This window comes from Cyprinodon tularosa, unplaced genomic scaffold, assembly GCF_016077235.1.
Source record: "Cyprinodon tularosa strain WSP-4 unplaced genomic scaffold, ASM1607723v1 ctg206, whole genome shotgun sequence".
Lineage (NCBI taxonomy): Eukaryota > Metazoa > Chordata > Actinopteri > Cyprinodontiformes > Cyprinodontidae > Cyprinodon > Cyprinodon tularosa.
The window spans coordinates 1,264,344-1,286,448 of record NW_024038764.1 but is presented as its reverse complement, the minus strand read 5'-3'; the positions used below and the strand labels follow the sequence as shown (position 1 = coordinate 1,286,448).

Here is a 22,105-nt window from a genome sequence, read left to right as displayed (position 1 = left end):
TTCCTAAGCTTAAGTTGTCGTTCATTCAAGCATCAATAAGAATGTTTTTATATCCTTTCTCCACCAACACCTGGGAGAAATACCTTTCCAATAAGGCACTAAATGCTTTCTTATGTTTACTGTGTAGTTCATTAATTGTCTTGTCGTTGGGCAGATGTGAGATCACAGATGAGCTCTTCCACTGAAAACAGCAGCTGGCACGGAAATCTGCTGTTGAAGAGACACTTTCTTTTAAAACAACTTCTAGAAATGACAGCTTTAATCAGGATTTTCATTATTTAAATTTGTAGGTAAAGTGCAATTTCAACTTTTACTACAATTGGTTCATTTCTAAAGCTCCAGAGGACAAATTGTATAGATCAATTCATATTTAATCCAGTTTAATCCATATTATTCCAAGCCAAAACAAAGGAGTAAAATCAAAACTTTATTCTTCTCTTTTCTACCTTACAGGTGCTAATAAGTATTACTTTCTGAGGACTTCTTTGGCCTGACTAGGTGTGTTTCTATCAGCTTTTTCACTAGACATGGCTGCTAGCAACATTGCCCTTATAGGCTGACATTTTAATAAAAAGAACAACTTGCCAGATAGCAATGCATTCTTTAAACGTTCCTCCATTACTGATCTGTGGTCACATGCTGGATTGCATCCTCTACTTCCTGTTTTCTACAGCCAAGTGTGACAAGCTAATATGAACTAGGGGTGTAAATAATAATCGTTTTGTATCGATGCATCGATCCAAAAGCCGACGATCCGATGCATCGATACGTCCGCAAGATAATCGATTAATGTTTTTTTTTTTCCCTCCGGTCTATTTTTATCCATTTGCTCCTGGGCGTAATTCTTCCTCCCGTGCTGCGGTGGCGCTAAACCTATTTTCCCCTCCTACCGCGCTTCCTGGTTATACTCTTACAGCAGTTTGTTGCAGCAAGCTTCACACAGACATTTTTAAATTATGCTCAGTATTGAAGCGTGGTCTGGGCTACACGCTGTGGGTCTAGATACGGCCGAGGCGATGAGGAAGTGGGGGCGAGTTTAGTCCGACGACGGAGGGACAATGGGGCAAAAAGAGCGGAGATTCAGCTGGAAAAAGGCTCCCAGCGGTCTCGCGCACCTCGCTCTTCTAGCGGGTCAAACTTCACGAGTTGTTTTCCGCAATTTCGGTCATAAAAACAAAACTAGCCGGCCTCCTGTCTGGTGCACTGTTTGCGGTCAGCTACAATCTGGGAGAGGAGCAGCGGAGCGTCTCTCAAGGGGCGGTGACGTCAACACTCTGGAGCCTTCTTCTTCTTCTTTTTTTTAATGGCGGTTGGCAAACAACTTATAGCTGCATTACCGCCACCTTCCAGAATGGAGTATGGACCAGACAAACTATTATATTCTCCCTAAAATACCCGTTCTTCTTAGAAAATTAAAAATACCCCCAAAAACTACATCCCCAGATGACCTTTGAAACAATTCCCTTATATGTAGTTTATTTTTATTCCTGTCTAACTCTCTACACAACATCTCTCTTTCCTGAATATATTTATTACATTCTAAAAAAATACGTTGGACAGTTTCTCTGGAGCCGAGGTATTGCATTGAACTCATTACACTGATATTGTGCAGTATTTTTGCAGTATTTTTTGATGCAACTTTTCTACTTCTGTTATTTGCTGTTGTTTCTAAAGAAAATGCATAATGATATTACAGCTTTCATTGATTTATTTCAAACTTGAAACTTTGTTTAGCCTGTAAGGTGTAAAAAAAAATAAAAATAAATAATAATAAAAAAAAAATTAACCGATTAATCGATTAATCGAATCGAATCGAATCGTGGTGTATTCTTAAGTATCGAAAATAATCGAATCGTTGGATCAGGAAATCGATACTGAATCGAATCGCCATGATGGATGTGATTTACACCCCTAATATGAACCACAAGATAGGATGTCTTTGCATTTTTTTGTCAATTCGGTTCAAACCAAATGGAAACACTTCAAATTAGCATTTCATTTTTGTCAAACTTTTAAAAAGTTATCTTAAAATTCACATTTCAGGTGAATGAAATGGCTACTGTTCCAGGTAGTGCATGAATGATTGTAAAACATCACATTTGAACTCACTCTACACTAAAGACTCGAAGACACACACTAATATTGAGAGATCATTTATTCAATTAGTGACACAAAAGAGAGTTTTTGATCCCTTTAATGACATCAGTAACACCTTGAATTAAAAAATGCATAAAAAGTGTAGTACAACTTGAGAACGAGGACAAAGTGACACAGTTCATATTTTATAAAATCTGTATTTATGGGCCAAAATATTCTTCCCAAAGAAATTGCTCAAATCATATCTCATCCTTTTAAATCCCTACAATCAATGCTTTGCATTTTAAACTTCTTAATCGATTCTTCTTTTTCAGTTTTTTCAGCTTTACGCACTGCGAGCTGCTTCTGTTATACACAATCAATTATGGTATGAAAAAGAATTGTCTGAATGTATAGTTTAAATCTTTAGAGAGAAATCAGAATTGGTGTAAAACTGTAAGGGGCAACACAAAAATCTGATCAGTGCACTTCTGGATGCAGCAAGTATTTTTCTGCAAACAAAGTAAGGAAAAAGCTGTACCCACTCTTGCAGGATAATGTGAACTAATCTCTGTCCAGCAACCAGATGTATGACATGAAAATCTCATTTTTGCATGCAAAATTTTAACAATCTTCTAGTAGGCAAAACTAGAAGTAGAGCAGCCAATCGTACCATCACCTGAACTGCTCCCGACTGTTTAAACGTAAAAACATGAAGGATACCGCTCATCTGAACAGGGTGAGGTTAAGTTCTGGGTGACACACTTAAGTGCAACGCCGAGAGACTTCACAGCGAGTCTCAGATTACAAAACTGCCTCTCTGCTGTGATTTCATAAGAGCCTTTGAAAGATATATTGCTGACTGTGTGTGCGTGTTTATGTGTGTTGCGCTGTTACAACATTGATCTCCAGCACTGATCCACAAGACTGAGGGCAACAACACCGAGGCATGTCATTCAGCACAGAGAAGAATCCTGTTTGTAAACAAAGCCATGGCAACAGCAGGACTCACGCCCTCTCTCACGCTCTCTCTCTCAACTTTCAGCTCCCAGTGAGCTTATTCTAAACTAGACCCCATCTTGTCATCTACCTGGATATGACCCAGAAATACAGCCACTGGAACAAATAGGCCGCCGCCATATTAATCTCCACCTCTTTAAATTGATGGAAATATAATTTGGTGCGTTCACATCCCCCCCTGCTCTCCCTTTCCTCTCTTCCAAAGCGCCAACGGATCTCGAATTATCCCTCGTAACCATAACTTGACCTCCCCTTCAGCGGCGCTCTTATCTCCGGCTCTCCTCCACGGTGAGCACTGAGTAAAACATAATGCACCATACAGAACGATATCTTACAGCCTGTAATTGCACGCTCGCTTCAAAGGAAATAAACAGGTAGAGGAGGGTGTGTGTGTGGAGGGGGGGGATTCAGTGCAGATATTCTAGGTGAAAAGCTTTATAAAAAAAAAAAAAAGGCAGTCTGAGTGAAAATTACAGAGATTCTGTAATTGCAGCTTCAGATAAAGCTCGGCTCTTGGCAGGTAGAGTAAGAGTCTGCAGAGATGTGCCCTCATTTCCACACCGGTGCCGCGCTCAAGCATGCGCACGCGTCGAACCCCTTTTACGCATTCATGCGTGTTGGGGAGCGTGTGCGGCGACGCCTGTTTGCGTGTCATAATTGTCCTGTGCGTGCTTGTGTGCAGGAAATGGAGAGAAATAAGAGACAGAGAGAGAGGGAGGGAAGAGGGGAGTGGGTTTGAGGGGTTAATGAGCGTGCTGTCTTAGGCAGTGTGCAGTGACAGGAAGACGAGACGAGGCGTCCTTGCCAGAATCACCTCTCCACAAGCTGCTCTGCACACACACTCACACACACACACAGGAGGAGGACATGTAGCTTCAGCACCTCTGAAACACACACATTTATATACAAGTCTGTAAAGCCAAATCAGTTTTCCCGTTGCTACAGCAACAGCATACTTTTATGTCAACTGCAACCTTGTTACTATGGAGATATGTATACAAGAAAAACTGGTAGTCGTAGTCAAGGGCCAGATGACAGCCAGGGTGTGTGCTTCTCACACTCCCCCCCCTACACACACACACACACCCTCTCCATCTTTCATCCATTTTGTTTATTCACGCACAAACGATTTAAATCCTGTTCTGGTCAAACCCAGACAGCAAAAGCAGTCACCCCCCCACTCTGGTATAATCTCCATCAGGGTGAGCATTGATCCTTCTTGCCCCCCCCCCCCCTCCGCCGCTACCTAACAACCCCATGGGCAAGACCGGATCTAAAGGCTGCTGGCATCTGTGCGATTAAATCCTCCGGTATTAATTTAGCGCTAATTGAGAGAAGGGATTCGCTCCCGGTTTACCCCAAATGGATAAAAGAAAATAAAAAAGTGCTTGGGAAAGCCAGCATTAAAAGGCTGCATCAAGACTTAAATCAAAAGCGAAACGCTCTTCCCACTGGGGAGGCACAGAACGTCGGATTGAAAGAGAACTATGAAAGCAGAGATCATCAACTATTGATAAGGCTGATTCTGGTACAGCTGTAGACAAAATACAGAATGTGTTCGACTTCACGCTGAATGTTTCTGCGAGCCGCTGATAAGTGTCTGGCTGCGAAATGAGGTCCAACCACACATGATGGAGTGATTGTAGGCTCATACATGTGGCCGGTGCTATTTAAAAAAACATGCGGGTGAACCGCAGTTTGCTAATCAATGACTGTGGTTGTCCTTAAGCTGAGAGATATAAAGAGCATCAACAAATTCAGATGTTTCATCTCAGAAAAGATTTTATTTGGTTCATAATAAGCTTTATAGGGCTGACAGGCTGTCGGCATCTTTTCCAGATATGTTAGAGAAAGCTGTCAGAAGAAAATCGGCTCAGTTTTTGTTGTCTCCACTGCTGCCTGGCAGGGAGGTGGAGGACTGGGCTACAGAAAGGTTCTAATGACCCATAAGGATTTTATATCCAAGATGGAGTACCTTCCCTTGATTTGAACCTTTTTCACCTTCAGTCACATTAAAAAAACTTCATTATATTCAGAGTACGGTAATAGATAAAGGCAAAGCAAAGCCTTATTGTCAACAAATATCTGAAAATCACTCTAGCACGGATATCTATACTAATTCTCTTATGTTTTCTAGCTCTGAACTTTGACTAGGCCATTGTGAAATATGTATGTTTTTTATTGTCCTAATAATGGTTTGTAGTCATCGTCGACCTGGAAAGTTCAACAACTTCAACTAACAGGCCATCTTCTAGGTTTGTCCTGTATTTAGGACCTGCACAGCATAATGCTGCCACCGTTATGCTTCACTGTGTAATAATACACACAGGGAGACTGGCTTTTAACACGTGGCACAAAAGTCCAAAAGGTAAAAAAGAAAGTTTCATCAGAAAAAAAACATTCTCCAAATTTAAAGGCAATTAAAAACAAATATGCAGGTCAGGCTTTTAAGATTTTGATTTCTAAAAATGTATAAAAGCCATGTAGGACTTTTTTTCTTTAACTTTACAACTATCTGCTTCATCGTCTTTGTCTAAGCCTTATTAAATCCATTAAAGGTTACCCCTTTAAAATAAGGGTCCTGCTATAGGCTGTTAATAGCTACAGATATGTTATTAATTGATCTGTAAACACTTTATAACTCACTCATAAAGGTATATTATACATTAAATGTAATATGCACGGTACAAAAATGAAGCTTTACAAGTGCTTACTGTGCTCACAAGGTAATTAGGGCTGAAACAATTAACCGGATTAATCGTGATTAATCGATTATTTGAATAACCGTCAACTAACTTGGAAATTGATTAATCGTTAACTAAAGTATAGAGACTTTAAAACATGCCTTTAGCTGACAGAGTGCCCGCTTAGAACAGGAATTATGCCAAAATTGTAAAAAATATATAAACATTTTGCGTTTTAAGATAAAAAACAACTTTTCGTCTGTCAATATGCTCCATCTAGAACTCCTTAAGTGCAAACATTTAAGTTTCACCTGGTTTAATTTCATAGAAGTTCGTCTTTGAGGAACCTCTGATTATCTGATTATTAATCTTAAATAATCGACAGATTAGTCGATTCGCAAAATAATGATTAGTTGCAGTCATAAAGGTAATAACTGTGTCTGATAAGGAATACACACTTGAACAAAGTAGGTTGAATATTTGGCCGTTACCTGCTCTGTTTAGTCTCTTCCTTACCTAATGAATAAGAAACAGTTGTGAATGAGTTATAAAGTGTTTACAGATAAACTAATAACATCCATAAACTATTATTCATCCAAACGTGGAGCCTCTTTTTAAAGTGGTAGTTATTCAACTATGGTGCAACATGACAAAAAGTGGAAATGTTGAAGTAACACTTGAATTCAAACAGGTTTTTCTAAACAGATAGTTTAACTCCTTAAAAATTCTGTTGCAGCAGCATGTAAACATGGACGCTCACATTTTCTACTTATTCTTAGTGAACACAGGCCCAGTTATGTCCTGCCGGGAGAAGGTTTGAATAAATGCTTTGTTACTCTGGAGCTGATGGCAGAAATGTTGATTTCATTACCTGACTGCGATCTTTGTCCACCTTCTTGAAACACTTGTTGAGCGACAGATTGTGTCGCACTGAGTTCTTCCAACCTGTCGGAGCGTTTGCGAAGTAAGGGAAGTGCTCCAGAATCCAGCCGTAGATGTCCTTCACTGGCAGCCGCTTGTTCGGCGCATCCTCGATGGCCATGAAGATCAGGCAGCTGAAGGAGTACGGAGGTTTCCGGTTGGCCCCCGCCGCCAAGTCGTACGCTGAGTGCGCGTCGGCGAGCAGAGCGTCGTCCGGGGATGGGGATGAGGAGGAGGGCGAGCGGGCGTGTTGGCTGTCGGGATCCTGAAGGGGGGAGACGCTACGCAGCCCGGAGTGGCTGAAGCTGTTGAGGAGGTCTGTGCTCTCATGGAGCCAGGAGAGGCTGGTGAGCTCCTCGTCTTCGGCTTTAGAGAAAGAGGCGGACACGGAGAGCGAGAGGTCGGCCGCCTCGGCCTCAGACGCCGCCGTGGCGGCATCCCCCTGCCGGTAGGGGGGGCTCATGCCCTGCGAAGCACTGGCTCCACTGCTGGGGCTCTGGGCCTTCTTACTGGGGGGCATGGTGGGTCCCATCCAGCCCAGGGCGCACTCCTGCAGAGCAACAGAGGTGGAAGGAGAGGCAGATGGGAAAAGAAAGAATAGAAAGAAGGTCAGCACGTGAAACACAAGTCGTTCATTTTATTAAGCCTTCACTTTTGTTAAAGGTCAAAAAGGAGGAGATTTTGACTACTTTTGCAATTAGGCTGAATTACATCTGTGAGGAAAAATCTGCATCATCATTTCCCTGTGGGGCTTTCCGTCTAATTCTGACTGGTGCGGCAAATTTAGTGCTTCAGCGGCTGAGGAAGTCTTTCCTTGTACAACTACCCTCTAATTACCAGTGTAACAGCACAGTATTGACATTACACGGGGTTGCTGTCATAACACGTGAAAACTGTTAAAGGTCTAATGGTTGCAGGGGCTCAGAAGCCGTGTCGGTGATTTAACATCTCTGCAGCAGGAGAAAATGGAATCGTCAGGGGCGGCGCGATAATTGAGAGCAGAAAAGAGCCCCCCCCCCCCCCCCCCCCCTTAAATCTCAAACTCCTGGATTTACAACATCAGAAACAGCATCCAATGATGAGACTTAGTTCCACAGCGGGATATCTGTGACAAGACACGATCATGATCGGGGTAATTTACCAAGAAAAGAAACAAATTAAAGTGTGAGTTCAAATCCATCCCTGCTCCAATCAGACCATTATCCTGCCAACATAAGAGCAATGCTGAGCTCGTTACACGCAGGCAGAGCGCAGTAATTGAAGGGGAACGGGCCTGAGCGTCACACCACAATCAGAAGAAGGCGCACAGCCGGGCTTCTGATTGTCCTCTAGCACAGACAGCTGTGGGAAGGCGCCCGGCAGCGGCTCCAGCTAAAACCTAATCTGCTCTAGCCGCTCAGAGCCTGAGAACAGACACACATCCGAGCATAAATCTACACCCATGCAGACAGGAAAGAAAGAAAAAAGACACTCGCTGTGTTAAATGGAATTTTGGAGGGAATATAATTAAACTTATTCGTTTGTAAAGGTGATCCTCGGATGCTTCGCTTACTGACAAATCCTGTTTAAAGAAGTTGATGAGATGTTTTATTGTATGCATCCTTTCCTGGCAGCTAAAGTGAACAATAAAAAGTGGGCACGGTTGCCTTAATGTGTCAGAGCAACTTGATCAAAAGATCAAAGATAATTGGCAGAACTCTGTAAAACCTGACAGAATGCACAAGGTGATTAAGCCATTTGATTAAACACATTTATAAAACTTATAAAGGTTGCTTTTTAGTAAATGGAGATTAAAAGGCCCTGGGTTCTACCAATTCTAGAAAAAAACACAACCGGAGAGCCCAGGGGCCACCCCGCCTGACCCCAAATACAGAAAATTTGGAGAATCACGATGAAACCCCCCACAAAAAGAGTGCTAATTTAACAGATGGTGATGCAGTTTAACCAGTATCCTCATTCATTGAGTGGATTGTTCTGCAGAAAACACTAAAGGTTTATAGAAATTAATATATCAGCTCAAGAAAAGCTGCCATAAAACTTAAGGCAGATCAAGTTTCTATATTGGATCAAATAATTTAAGTTTGTAATGAACATTCATTGACTTATTGATAGCACTAAAGCTAAAGGGCTCCATATTATCTCCTCTTATTGGTTCCCTGCTGATAACTTTTAAAGCTAAGCGTTAAACATTCACTTTGACTTAAGTCGTTATGCCTTGTGCAGTCTGCATGAAAATAAAAACGGATGCTTTTTATTTCATTCTACAGAAAAGACCATGAAGTGTTCCTAACTTCATTACATGTCTGTTAGTTTTAGAATAGAAAAAAAGTTGGATTAGGTGCAATCGATATGCAATCTACCTGAATTCTACATTTGCAGGAACCTGAAGCAGAAAGATGTTGACCCAGGCTTTGTAGGCCCTGTGCACATGATGTTTTGTGGTATAAAACAGAAAAGATTAGTTTGAAATGTTGTACAACACAACAGCAGGGTTTAAAAACCTGTTCCAGGGATTTAAAAACATCCCCTGTGTCTGTTGGGGATGGAGAAGCCTTGGCACATACTCAATATGATTTAAATAGGATGAAATTAGTGGCATGGCTGGAAATTTACTACTATTTTTTTTTTATTTAAGTCATTGTTTAATTTATAGATTAAGCTCTAGTGAAATAACATGCATGCTTTGGTTGGTTTAATCAGTGTGAGAATGCAGATGCAGCGCAGCGCCATTAGAGCGTGAGGATTATATGCTGCGGTCCGTCTCTGTGTGCTGCGATCGCTCTCTAATCCAAGGTGATCATCGGCCGATCTGTCCCCTCACTCCCCGCCATTGACTGACAGCTGTCACCCATGGCAACCGGCCGCAGCGTGACAACTGTCAGCGCGCCACAACTCTGGCTGCCATGTCACCATGGCGACAGAGCAAAACAACTCATCTCCACTCTCGTCTGCCTTTTCTTTTCCTCCCCTACTTCCGCTTCCTCCACCTATCTCCCCTTTTTTCACATTTTTTGTCAGCACAGATAGCTGTTTAACAGCGCTGACAGGCCGATGTGGAAGGACTGATCTAAATATAGAGTTGTGATGCATCAGGCCGGCCCACAGTCACCTCTTTATTCCTTCCCACTGTCTCCTAGGCGCGGGAAAACGCTTAGCCTGAGCTGGTGCGCCTTTGATCTCTCTTCCGCATCCCATTGCCGCTCCCCTTGTTTCTCGTCTCCCCGCTGTCTGACAAGTGCGCACGCTCATTCAACAACCTGTACCTGTCTGAGGTACAGCCATGTTGCACCAATATTGACATTGAGCATAATGAATTCAAATTGGCCCATTGGCGATGTAGCGGCTGAAAATAGTGAGTGGGAAATCAAAGAGACGGGCGAGGTGGAGAGGGCATCCCACAGACTCTTCATGGTGTGTGTGTGTTGATGCCTGTTTCTGCTTGTGACTGCATTCGTCTTGAGGAGGAAGAAAGGACATCGCGCTGACATTGTTCCTGGTAGGAGTCCACCGGAATGCAGAGATGCCTCTGATGCTCTCTTTCTCTCCCGTCTCCTCTTCCTCCTCCTTGTTATGTTGCCATAGCGGCAAGGGGGCCATGAAACATTACGGCTGACAGTAAAGTCATCTCATTTTACTGTTGCTATGACAACAAACTCCTCACTGTTGGTTGGGGCCACTGCGAGCTGCCGCCCAAGCCTCGTGCCTGAGTTTGTGCGTGTTTGCGTGGAGATGCGTGTGTGTTTGTGCCACCGAGTAGTCCATGGGCTCCCATAAAGCTTAACACACTAGCTCAGCTCTAAACAAACTTCCATGCAACTTCTACAGTGGCCCCCGAGGACCCACTGCTAAAGGACAAATGCAGATATCGCTCAAGTTCAGACTAAATGATGCTTGCTGGGGTGTGTTGGTGTGTGAGTATAAATGAGTTGTGTGTTAGGAGCTTCCTCGCATTTGTTTGACAGATGGGACTCTGCTGTTCTCTCTGTCTTCCTCATTCTCTGGATCTCTTTTGTGTTTGCGTGCTTGTTTTTGATTTGCTTTCGTCTCTTTTTGGCGTGTCCACATCGGGCTCCTTTTTTTCTTTTTCTCCCCTCATTCCCTTTCCTTCCCCTCGGGTTTGCATATACACGTGCGCTGGACTCCAAGCGCGCAGTCTGATCCATCGCTCACATTCTTCATGTAAAGCTCAGAGCATACCAGCATAATTTAAAGCAGTTGAAGTCAGTACAGTGTGTCTTTTCTCTCTGTGACCCTGAAACCACGCTGCTTCTGTTTGCACTCTGCACCCTGAGCTTACGGACTTTAAAAGACACCATTCATTTAGAATAAATGCCTTTCTCCACTGGAAACACTAATCTGGAATGGCTAGTCGCTGCTGGTACACTTAAATTACACTGTTGCTATCATTATATCGCTTTAAATGTACAGTAGGTTCTTAGATTTTTTTATTTTTTTAGAGTTAAAAAAATGAGTGGATTAAGAGAAATTATAGCTGCTGGATAAAGCTTTTATTCAGTCAAAGCATTAAATTCATATTATTTTTTTGCAAAATTTACTTTGATATTCTTTAGGAAACCTTTGACCCATTATTGTCAGGCAAACCAGTCAACAATTCAATTTGTAAACAGGAATTATAACTACTTGATGAAATATCATTATTCATATTTAAGCGAACAGATTTGGGTCTCATACATCTTCCTAAAGGAATCTGTTTAAATGTTAGCACTGACTCTAAGATAATGGACAACATTATACAATGAAGATAAGTAGGCCATTATTCTATGTACTGATTTCAGCTTATTTTTCTAATTATTCCTTTCCCACCAATAGGTAAACTTCTTGTACCTGGTCTCAACAACGCCATCTGTTTTCAAACTTTGAATTTCCTGACTGAGAATTAGGCTACATTGGAAGAAAATACGTCAACATCATCATGCCAGAAGAAACCAGAGAAGCACTGTTGTTTTTGTTTTATGTCATTAGTTTTCAATCAGATAATTAATGTCTGATACATCCAACATGGCAGCAGAGCAGCTTTGGAACCCAGGTTTAATGTCCATTCTTTAAAGCATTTGGCTACGGTGGTTTAATCTTGAAAAAATAGTCATATATTGTTTTGTTTTTTTATTATTTTGAGTTACTGTTATATTGTTGTCTCATATTTGTGCAACACTGCACTGTTGCAAAAAAGATTGACCAACCTACATTAAATTCTGCATCAGAGAACTAAGAATATGCCTGATCAGGTAAGTATCTTATCTGTTTGTTTTGTCTACAAAAACTTTTAAGCTCTGTTGGCTCTCGTGTTTAAGCGGAGCTCAGAATGGCAACACTTCTTAAATTAACTGTATTTACTCTCACTTTGAGCAGGTAAATAACATGATTTCCCAATGGAGTGAATGTTTTTACTCTTAAAATAAGATAATTACATAATATCAACTTGAAATAAGTCAATTTAATTGTTCTTTTTTATTTTAAGTGTAAATTGTATTGTTCCATTGGCAAAGTGTCTCACTTTCCTCCTCAATTCAAGAAAAAAATCACTTATTTTAAGAAAAAAAAAGATTATATAGATTTAATTTTTTTTGCAGTGTTGCTTACATGACTCACTGAGTGACAGACTCACCCTCTAAAGTAAGGTGAGTTTTTGAGAAGCAGCCCACAGAGCATCAATATGCTCCAAGTGCTCGATACTGACCTGAAAAATCATTGAGCAAAATCAAAAGTTAAGCTAATATTGAGCTAATACTTGGGTTAACAGTTACACAGGGTTGCTCTAAGTTTTATACCAAGTAACTGAAGAGATAATTATCCCAAATCAGCATTTTTACTGTGCAGCGCATCTGCCTCTATCTTTAAAAGAGAACTAATTAAAACTATAAGATTTTTTTTTCTTAGAATTCAATTATTTAGTGAAAACAACTGTACCAATAGTCAACGTTATTCATGTTGAGGTTGTTTATTTTAATTTACTAAGCCAAAAGGACTATGCTAACCATTGTTCTGTCAGAGATCGAGTAAGAAAGGGACTTATGTTGAAAACAAAACTTTAAAATCTATACTATTATGCTGCGTTCACACCGGGGGCAGCTGGCGCGACAGAAGCAGCGAGTTTACATGCAAAGTCAATGGTTGACGCGCGTCAAGGCGCAGCAAAAGGTCCCGTGGCGCGTTTTGAGCAGCAGACGCAGCGCGTCTGAGCAGCTGAAGCAGCGCGTCGGGCGCGTTTTGGCATCTGACGCGCGTGACGCTCCGCAAACGCGTTGCTGCTCGAGATGGAAAAATTGAATTTTTGCTGCTCGACGCGCCGCGTCAACCAATCAGAGAAGCTGATCTGGGAGCTGGCTGGGAGAGAGACACAGCGCTGATGACACAGACCGCTCTGATTACTCCTCTTAAACAGTTTATTAACGCATAATTAACTTAAAATATATACATCTGCCGGCAGAATATGTTGGCTTTTATTATTCTGGTGCCTGCAGATCGGATTATTTAGATGAAAAACACCTACCAGCCGCCGCGGTAAACCGCGAGGAGGCGACCCGTCCAGAGGCTACTGTTGAAGGGGTTCCTTCTGTCGGCGCACCGTCGGTATGTGGGGGTCTGAGCGGCTCCGACAGAAATAACATTGGGAGACAGGATTGTAATCTGGATGAACTGACTGCACTGATTAAGTTTTCAGGTGTATTTTCTCACTTAAAAACATATTAAAACTACTTTATTCCCACTGATCACAGCAAATATAGCTGCAAGGCAGAGAAAGGATAGTGAAGCTCCGCCCAACGCGCGTCAGAGCCACTTTTGCACCGCGCAGCCAGAGCAGCAAAGCTGCTTCAGCCGCGCGTCAGAACTCACTGGTACAAGCAGCAAAAATGAAGCAGCAGACACGATTTTGCTGCTTTTGCAGCGTCCGGTCTGAACGTAGCATTAGACTTTGATATTGATCCAGTTTTCCTCACTCCATCCCAAATATTTATATTAAAAAGTAAAATAGCTTGTGTATTGAATAGTTGATGATACGGTTTCAGGCCCTGGAAGTTAAATCCAATTTAATTAATTGTTTTGGCAAATGAAAACACTATTTCCTCATGGTTAGGTGATAGGGACTCAAAGAGGAGTATTTTGAACCACCAAGAACGAGAAAACGCAAAGTCAATGTAAATGACGACAGAAGGAACCAGAGAAGAATAATACAGACTGGTGAGTAAATATATTAAGTTTGAGAAATGACAGGATAGTCAGGTGAGCTTGATATAGTTATTCCAGACATGAAGAAGTTGTAACCAGCAACATGCACCCAACATTGTTTTCTGTTCCATTTTAGAGCGGTAGACCCAAACAAAATGTCCAACCTTTTTTACAATCAACAATGAACTCCATCTACGTCTATTTGGACTCATGTGGACAGTCAGCTGCCATTTCATCAGGAAGAGGTTGGAATTTAATTTCCTCTAATTCTAGTAGATTAAGGGTTGTTTTATTAGCATGTCTTTTGTGACTGAAAATGTATTTTATTTGAATTGTAATTTTGTGAAGCACTTTGTGACTTCTACTGTATGTCTGTGAAAGGTGCTATATAAATAAACAATACTTACCTACTTTAGGTTGTAAGTAAGAAACCTGTCTATGCAAATAGATTTAAATAATTAAGAAACACATTGCAATCCCCTAATGAAACAAAAATGTCAACTTACACCATAGATGAGAGTTTAAATATCCCTTTTCATATTAATAACAATCAATAGATCAAACTCCAAGGGTTTGTACTGACAAAAAAGGGATTTCATCATCATGACATCTTAGAAGAGCCTCAGTTATTAAATTTGTGTTTTATTAAGTTTGAACATGCCTCTTCAATTCTACAAGGACTTGCTTAATCTTCCTGATTAAATCGTTTTCTCAGTAGAGGCCTGTAAGTGGCGTTAGACTGAAGTCACTTATTTGGACAGCCTGTTTCAAAGCTTGTTCTTTAAACAGAAAATTATCAAGTTGCTACGGTTTATTTAATAGAGAAAATATTTTATCCGTACTGCACTAACACAGGGTGCCTGCTATCTTATCCAGCATGGAACTGTTCCTCAAACTGTGGGACGATAGAGGAGGACATTTTTTTTATAAACATGTCATTAAAATCTAAACATATTTATAGATTTTGAAATTGACCCAAGTGAAGGAGATAGCAAACAGGACAGTAAGGACTATCTAATTGGAATGCTGTCAGTGACCTGGATGTATCCCAGCTGACCTGCAGTCAGCTCCGACCCTCTGTAAACCTTACAGCTGGAAGCGGGGGCCAGCGGTGTTTACACAAGCGAAAAAAAAAGGTTAATAAACTCCTCAGAGAGCAGACAGGGTGTAAGCTAATTCATGGGCTCTAATTGACAGTGTAATCATCTTACACCGCATTCATGCTCTCCAAGATACCCTCCTAGATCATAAGCCATATTTACGTAATCCTCCGAAGATCTCCGTTCCCTCTTGGCAGCTTCTTTCTGTCAGACTTGCAGGCGTTTCGAGAGCCGAAGCCAGAGGAAACATTTCAGCAACATCCTTCATTTCACCGTTCTGCACGGCTGCACCATTAGCCAAACTGACTTTCAGCAAAAAAATCACCAAGTCATCAAATGACAGAACCCTCAAAACCACTTCAATGCAGTAATATTAAAATACAGGCTAGTTTGGCTTCTGACACGCCGTCGGCAGCTCATTTATACTTTACTCTAGGCCTCCAAGGACCAAAGCAACCATTAGAACTTTGTCAGGTTGATTGCAGCAAGTGACATATGTTGTATGACACATCCTGGTGCACCTCACTTTGCCGTCAGTCTTCACTATACACTGTAATAAAGCCAGTGCCTTGAAAATAATCCCTCTACCCCTGAATGGAGTAGTAATAGTAGTATAGGAGATAGTGGCAAAGAATGGAACAGCGACTGGTAGGAGTTATTACTTGCAGAGGCGTGAGCTGAACCTTGTGGCTCCTCTGGCCACAGTGATAAAGCAGAGAGTCAGATGCACCGAGGCAAAACTAATCTTGAGTTTTGATGACAAAAGGACGACCTTTATCCTTCCTTCACATAGACTGGATGGACGAAAGGGGAAAGGAAGACCAACAGAGGGAAGGGGAAAATGAGAAGTCTCTAAGAGACAGGAAAATAATAACTTCTGCTACATATATGTCAGCATGGTTTGCAGGAAACCTTGTGAAGTTCTCAATTTCCAGGCCGCAAAATTACTTCCCCCCAACATTTTTAAGTCTAGCCTTTCCCTGGCGGCAAATATCAGGGTACCGGGGGGCTTTAGGGAAGCAAAGATATACCAATCCCATCCTATAAGTTCTTACTGTGCCTTATTTTTTGTTGTCTACAGCAGCAAGGGGTTATGGAATGGGGGTCAGGGTGTCCTGGAGGAATACTCCTGACCCCTGTGTCTGTGCTGCCAGGCAGCTAACAACAACTGCACGCACGCAGACATGAAAGCAGTCAGTGAAAATGGGCTCAGTACCAACAGTGCCTTTCAAACAGAAATATCATTTCATTGGGATTTTACCCAGTTAAATAACGCTAAGAATCTAAATGCTGTGAGCTCCTGTATCTATGCTGAACATAACATCCCATGGTGAAACACGGTAGTGGCAGGATCATGCTATGCAGACGCTTTTCTTCAGCAGTGATACGTAGAGATTCTCCTTACAGCAATACAACAACCCTGAAAAACCCAGAGCCAAAACAGAACTGATTCGCTCAAAACATATGGAGGTGTCAGAAAGGCCTAGTCAAAGTAACGAGCTTGATCCTAATTAGAAGATCAGGTGATAATTGATTTCACAGATTCTTCCTATAAGGTCTGACTGAGCTTGAGCCAATTTCTTCACAAACAATTTCAGTGCAAAACTGGTACAGATGTACCCCAAGAAACCTGCAACAGCAGATTTTTAACAGAGGGGGGCAGTATATACAAATGTACTCCACACTTTTCAGATTATCTGAAGGAAAAAACAAAACAAAACTGAAAAAACAAAAAAACAAAAAAAAGCATTCTCCTTCCAGTTGGACCACTGATATCTAAAGGCACTTAATTAAACGCTTACTTAAGGTATCAGGGTCCTATGGTACACTTGATGTTACCATTGTTTGAAGGAAAAATACAAAAAACTTTTCAGCTGGTGATTTAGGAGGAAAGGTTTTCAACTCGCAATACCAGATAAGGTTGGGTCACGTGTGTCATATTTGTTTAATAGAAAATTAGCCTTTGTTCTGCATACTTGCTTTCCTCAGAGCCTACAAAGTGCCTTCTCACAAGGTTAACCATTATCCTCTCTTTCTGGCAAAGCCAACAAAGCAGATAAGAAGATCATCATCGTATAGTTAGGGGAACTGAGCCCCCGAACTTTCACTTTGAAAAACGATAGCATCAAGCACAGCAGTGCTGCTTATGCAGAGAGAAACTCGAAGCTGGTTTACTATAGAAAGTGTAGGAAAAGAAAACGTGCAGCTAACTTTTGGGCAGAAAGGGGTGGTAAAGGATTAAAAAAAATTGTAAAAGTGAATTATTCAAGTTGACACATGCAGACCCGCAGCCTCTGTCCTTCAAAGTGGCTAACCAACAAAGCAAACAGACATTTAGATCGGGCAAACACAAAGTCCGTTTGGTCTGATTCATCAGCAGCCACTGATCATGAAGTCACGCTTACTCTTGCTCTCTGAGGATGGAAAACAATTAGACGGAGATGTACACACGACCAGGGCAGCCTGAAGGGGAATCGTGTTTGTGTGCAGCCTGGAGGCAGCATAAGGGTGAGGTGTAGTGCACTGTCTGCAGCATTCAGGTCAAACCTAAAAGGAAAAGTCAAGGCCTGAGGGTCGATCACATGGCTATGACCATGACAGGCTATCTTTCTCATTTGTAATCATGGTTTTAAGCATGTTTGTTCTCATGCAGCTGACCTGTCACACTACGGTTGGAGGGCAAACATCTTGACGCGGCCTGATATTCCAAAGACAGCGGGGTCCGTCCTTTTTAAGACATGCCGGTGATGTAAGGAAAAGGAAACGTGCAGAAATCCAATGCAGGAAAAGATGAAGTGAAGGATTGCTCTTTTAAGGAGCATCTAGGTATTAATATGACCAATTTACACCCCTCTATAGTAACAGTTGATAAAAAGATCGAAAAATAAGGAAAACATCCACTCTGGTCTCAACTATTGGCAAGCATCCAGTAGCACCTTATATTTAACAGGGGAAGTTTCAAAGTATGCTTCTACAGATTGAACCTTTTCTATATATATTAAACAAAAAATAATCCATGTTGACCTGCTGTCAAATAAAAAATAAAAAAATCCAATAATTTTGCCGTTTAATTGACATGAACATCTGCAGCTCTTCGCTTAGATGCTACCTTGTAGTATTTCTCTAAACAGCCACTGCGGTTTAAATAGAGTTTAATTTCCGGTTTTATTTCAATATATCACCTCACAAGAAGATGTGAGGAAAGAATTTTGTCTAATAATGAGCATTCTTTAGGTCACCTTCTCTAGAGGTCTTTTAATCTACTTATAGGATTATCTGACTTCTATCCTATGGGACACAACTAAAAAACTCTAATAGAGACCTAAACCCAATCGCTCCACAGACCTGTAGATCATGGACAGGAACTAGGATGAAAATGCTGGTTTTAATTCCCCTTCTCATTTTAAAGCTGAGATCTGGTGACTTTATAGTGTTTTTTTAGCAAGCTAAGAAGCTAAATTGGATGCCAGACAGGAGATGAAAAGTTTGTCTGGAAGTGAATCTCAGGATTAATTTCCAAACTGATCATTGGGCTCCAAGGGAAATGACAGTCCTGCTTTATTTGCTAGGAAGGTATTTATTTGTTGTGGTCGGTAGCTTGATTCATGGTTTGAAAATCTCTATTATTTACCAATTACTTTAATTATGGATTTATTATGTATTGAAATTAATATTGATGCAAATATCATATACCGTATAACATTGCACATTACATTCTATTTCCATTATATTCATTGTATAGACGGAACAATGTTGGGCTTTATGATTGCTTTGAATTAAACTAAAATGGCTCAAATTATTTAAGCCACAGAGTATAAATTCCTTACAGCCAGTTGGGAAATACATAATAAACCCTGAAATAAGAAAAGTTTTCTGAACATCTTCCTTTTAGATCAATTTGACTTTATTCATATCGGCAGATTTTCTTACATTAGTAAAAAAAAAAAAAAAAAAAGTTTACATTAATCTATAATTGTAAATATAATCCATAAATTCAGAATAGAAGTAGGCAAAAATGTCTCAAAGGTGGCAACGGATTAACTTATGGTTAGTAGGAAACGTCCAAAACTAGAAATGGTCGCCATCTTTAAACACGGTCTCTGTTGGAGGTTTTTACTTTAGTGTTTGATGTTTTTTCACTTTGCAGCTTTGGAACCTCGAAGCTAAACATTGCAGTAGGTTTGGAGTTCACTGTTAGGTCAGAGATGGATTTTAAACTGAAGGGACATCGTAACACCTTAAAGTTGGCCTCAGGCTAATTAAGATGAATCACTGTCTATAAAGAAAGTTGCTTAGAGCCAATTTAACAATGAAATTATTTTATAAATGACTTAACTGTCTACTCCCTCTCATGCTGCATCAAACAACAGTTTTGTGATAAGAATTTTACCGGCGACACATTTGATGACTTGCCTGGAGTTGGCCGTTGCATTGCAGTTTTGGGTTTACTGACACAACAAGAAGAAGCAGGTAACTCAGACTTGAGGTGACCCTGTGCTCACTGGGTCTTTAGGTTTAGCTGTCAGCCTTAACCGTCTGCTGCCAACGTGTCAGGAGGAGAAAGATTTAGTTAAAAACCCCAATGTTACCAAAAATAATACTAAAAATCTCAAATCTGAATGGCAGACACTCAATTTTTAGTTTAGTATTTCTTATTCAATACATAGACTTGTTAGCTGCACTTTAGCAGGGAGTAGCTATTCAACACTGACTTTTCTTTAACTCAGAAATTCTTTTGAATAAATATTACGTCATTTATATTTGTCATTTAAACCCTCTCTACAGACATATCTACAGAGGTGGGTAAAAATCAGTTACATTTACAAAAACTTTTATAAAGAAAATGTTATTTCAGGATTTGTTGTTCTTTAAGTTACTTTAACCATTACTTTAGTAATATTCTTATGAGAGTTTCACTACTACTGAGGTCAGATGAAATTATCTCCTGCTTAAATTTGCTATTAGGCAATCCTGTTTGTTATTTTATTTTTTATTTATTTTATTCTATTTATTTACTAGAAATGCCAGATTTTGCACATAACTATGGTTGATTATGTCAGTAAACCAGATTATGAGCCACAATTACTTGGTGTTTTAGTAGCAATTTTACCAAATAAATTGTTATTCTGAATGGCGATATGACTTGAAAATCTAACCTCCATTTTATTCCTATCAAATTAATCTTTTTTTCCCTCTTTTGTTTCATAATAAAACTTTAAAATGACACATTATTTCATAAGGTAGATTTCATTTTAAGTAACCCCTTCAAGAGGCGACCCAAACTCAAAAGAAAAATATAATAAAAATATAACAAACTAAATGTCTGCAGCTAGCAGTGTTTTACAGAGAGGCAGTTTAACAGTTATAAGTACGTATCTATAAACAATTAATGAGCTGATTAACACTGGGCTATGGAAGCCCAAGTGGTGCATTGGAGAAAAGAAAAGAAAAAAAAAATCAAGATTTTCCAAAAATTAGATCTTTTTTAAAGAGAACATGTCTTGGTAAAAAAAAAAACATTTAGATTTTTGGAAAATCACACAGAAGAGCATCCAAGAATTATCAAAGTTTGAAAAGAAAATCAAAAATTCCTTAAAAAAATATAAAAATGATCACATGCAAAATGAAGAAATGCTATTTGCATACTGTGGAGTCATTTCTTTCTGCTGAATATTATAAAGACTGTTTCCAAAACTTGAAAGACTTGGTCAAAATCTATCCAAATTACATTATAATCAGAATCAAGTTTATTGCCAAGTACTGTAGGTTTACACTTACAAGGAGTCTGACTTGGTGTTGATGGTGCAAACAAAATAGATATATATACAGAATCTATAGCTGTATACAACATAAAATACACAATATACTATATGCAGTATACATTACATAGCTATATACTATACAGGTTTGATGAATACTTCTACACATCAATTCCCACAGTAATAAAGATAAGACTTCCCATGTCTAATTTTCCACCTTTTCTCCCTCTGCTGCCTCAGTTCTCCCCATCTTTCCCCAACCCTTCCCTCACTTCCTCTAAGGCCCCCCTGTCTTTTCTCCTTGACAGTGAGCAGGTCCCTGTTGGCGCTTCGTGCTCCTTTACAATACTGTGGGAAAGTAAAAACAATGTGTGTGTGAGAGGCATAGAAAGAGAGAGTTGGAGCAAAAATGAAAAAGAAAGGGAGACTGCCAGAAACAGTATACGATAAATCAAAGCAGCCAGCGCAGAGCCAAAGGAGCTTTGATAGTGGGCAGAGAGGAGTTCAGGCCACAAAGAGAAAGCCTCAGCGAACTCCTTAAAGAGGCCAGCGTCATCTATCGGGATCCCCACATTTAGGGGAGAGTAGGGCGGATGATGCTTTGAGGTGGTGAGGTTTTAGATGTTTGTCTTGCAGTTAAAATAAAGCAAGAAATGAAACAGCATTCCCTCTCTGCGTCTGTTTCTGTTGTCTCTTTGCTCCCCTCCGGCTTTTCCAGTTATCTTTAACAAACAGCAGCTCAGGCTCTCGGCCACTGGCCTAAACTTGATCCAGACACAGAAAAAAAAAGAAGAAAAACCATGGCAACAACCGCTGGAAGAGCCACACCAGTTCCAAAGGTCCACCCTGTCTGGCTTCCCAGAAACCTGGAGCTGCTCTTTGTCCAGAAGTGGATGGATTTCAATCAATAAGCAAAACAGCTGAAAACTGTTGGTGTTCAAGAAAACATTTTCCTGATTCATGGTTGGCAAAGAAATTAATGACTGAGGAGTTTATTAGATCACCTTTGGCTGAAGAACGGAGGTTCTGGCTGAGAGGAGAGAGAAGTGCACAGACAAGGACAAGAGAGTGAAGCAGCAATCTGTCAGGCGCCTATACGCTCCTCTCTGGCCTGCCTTTGCTGACGATCCTCCCAGCGCTCGTGCTGATGATACAACTCTGCTTACATCCTTCACTCCTCCCTCCCACTCCTACAAGCTGTTTTTAACACAGCAGAAGATACCTTATGTCAACTGAAACGTACTCAGAATGCTGACAAAACTACATTCAGGCTGTTTAAAACTTCAAAACTTGTTAAAAATAAAATATGATATCAGATGTCAGCCTTCTATGGAGCTTTTTTAATTCCTCCCAAACT

The 22,105-nt window shown here is 40.5% G+C and overlaps 1 protein-coding gene across 3 annotated transcripts in view; it reads right to left on the bottom strand.

Annotated features, from left to right (window-relative positions):
• LOC119783498 (forkhead box protein N3-like) overlaps nt 1–22,105 on the bottom strand; it is a 103,055-nt gene that overhangs the window by 43,866 nt on the left and 37,084 nt on the right. For all 3 annotated transcript variants that reach the window (XM_038285053.1, XM_038285056.1, XM_038285054.1), the window contains one exon: nt 6,652–7,251. In XM_038285053.1, coding sequence (XP_038140981.1) covers nt 6,652–7,233 — 582 coding nt within the window. In that variant the 5' untranslated portion in view covers nt 7,234–7,251. The remainder of the gene's footprint in view (nt 1–6,651; nt 7,252–22,105) is intronic.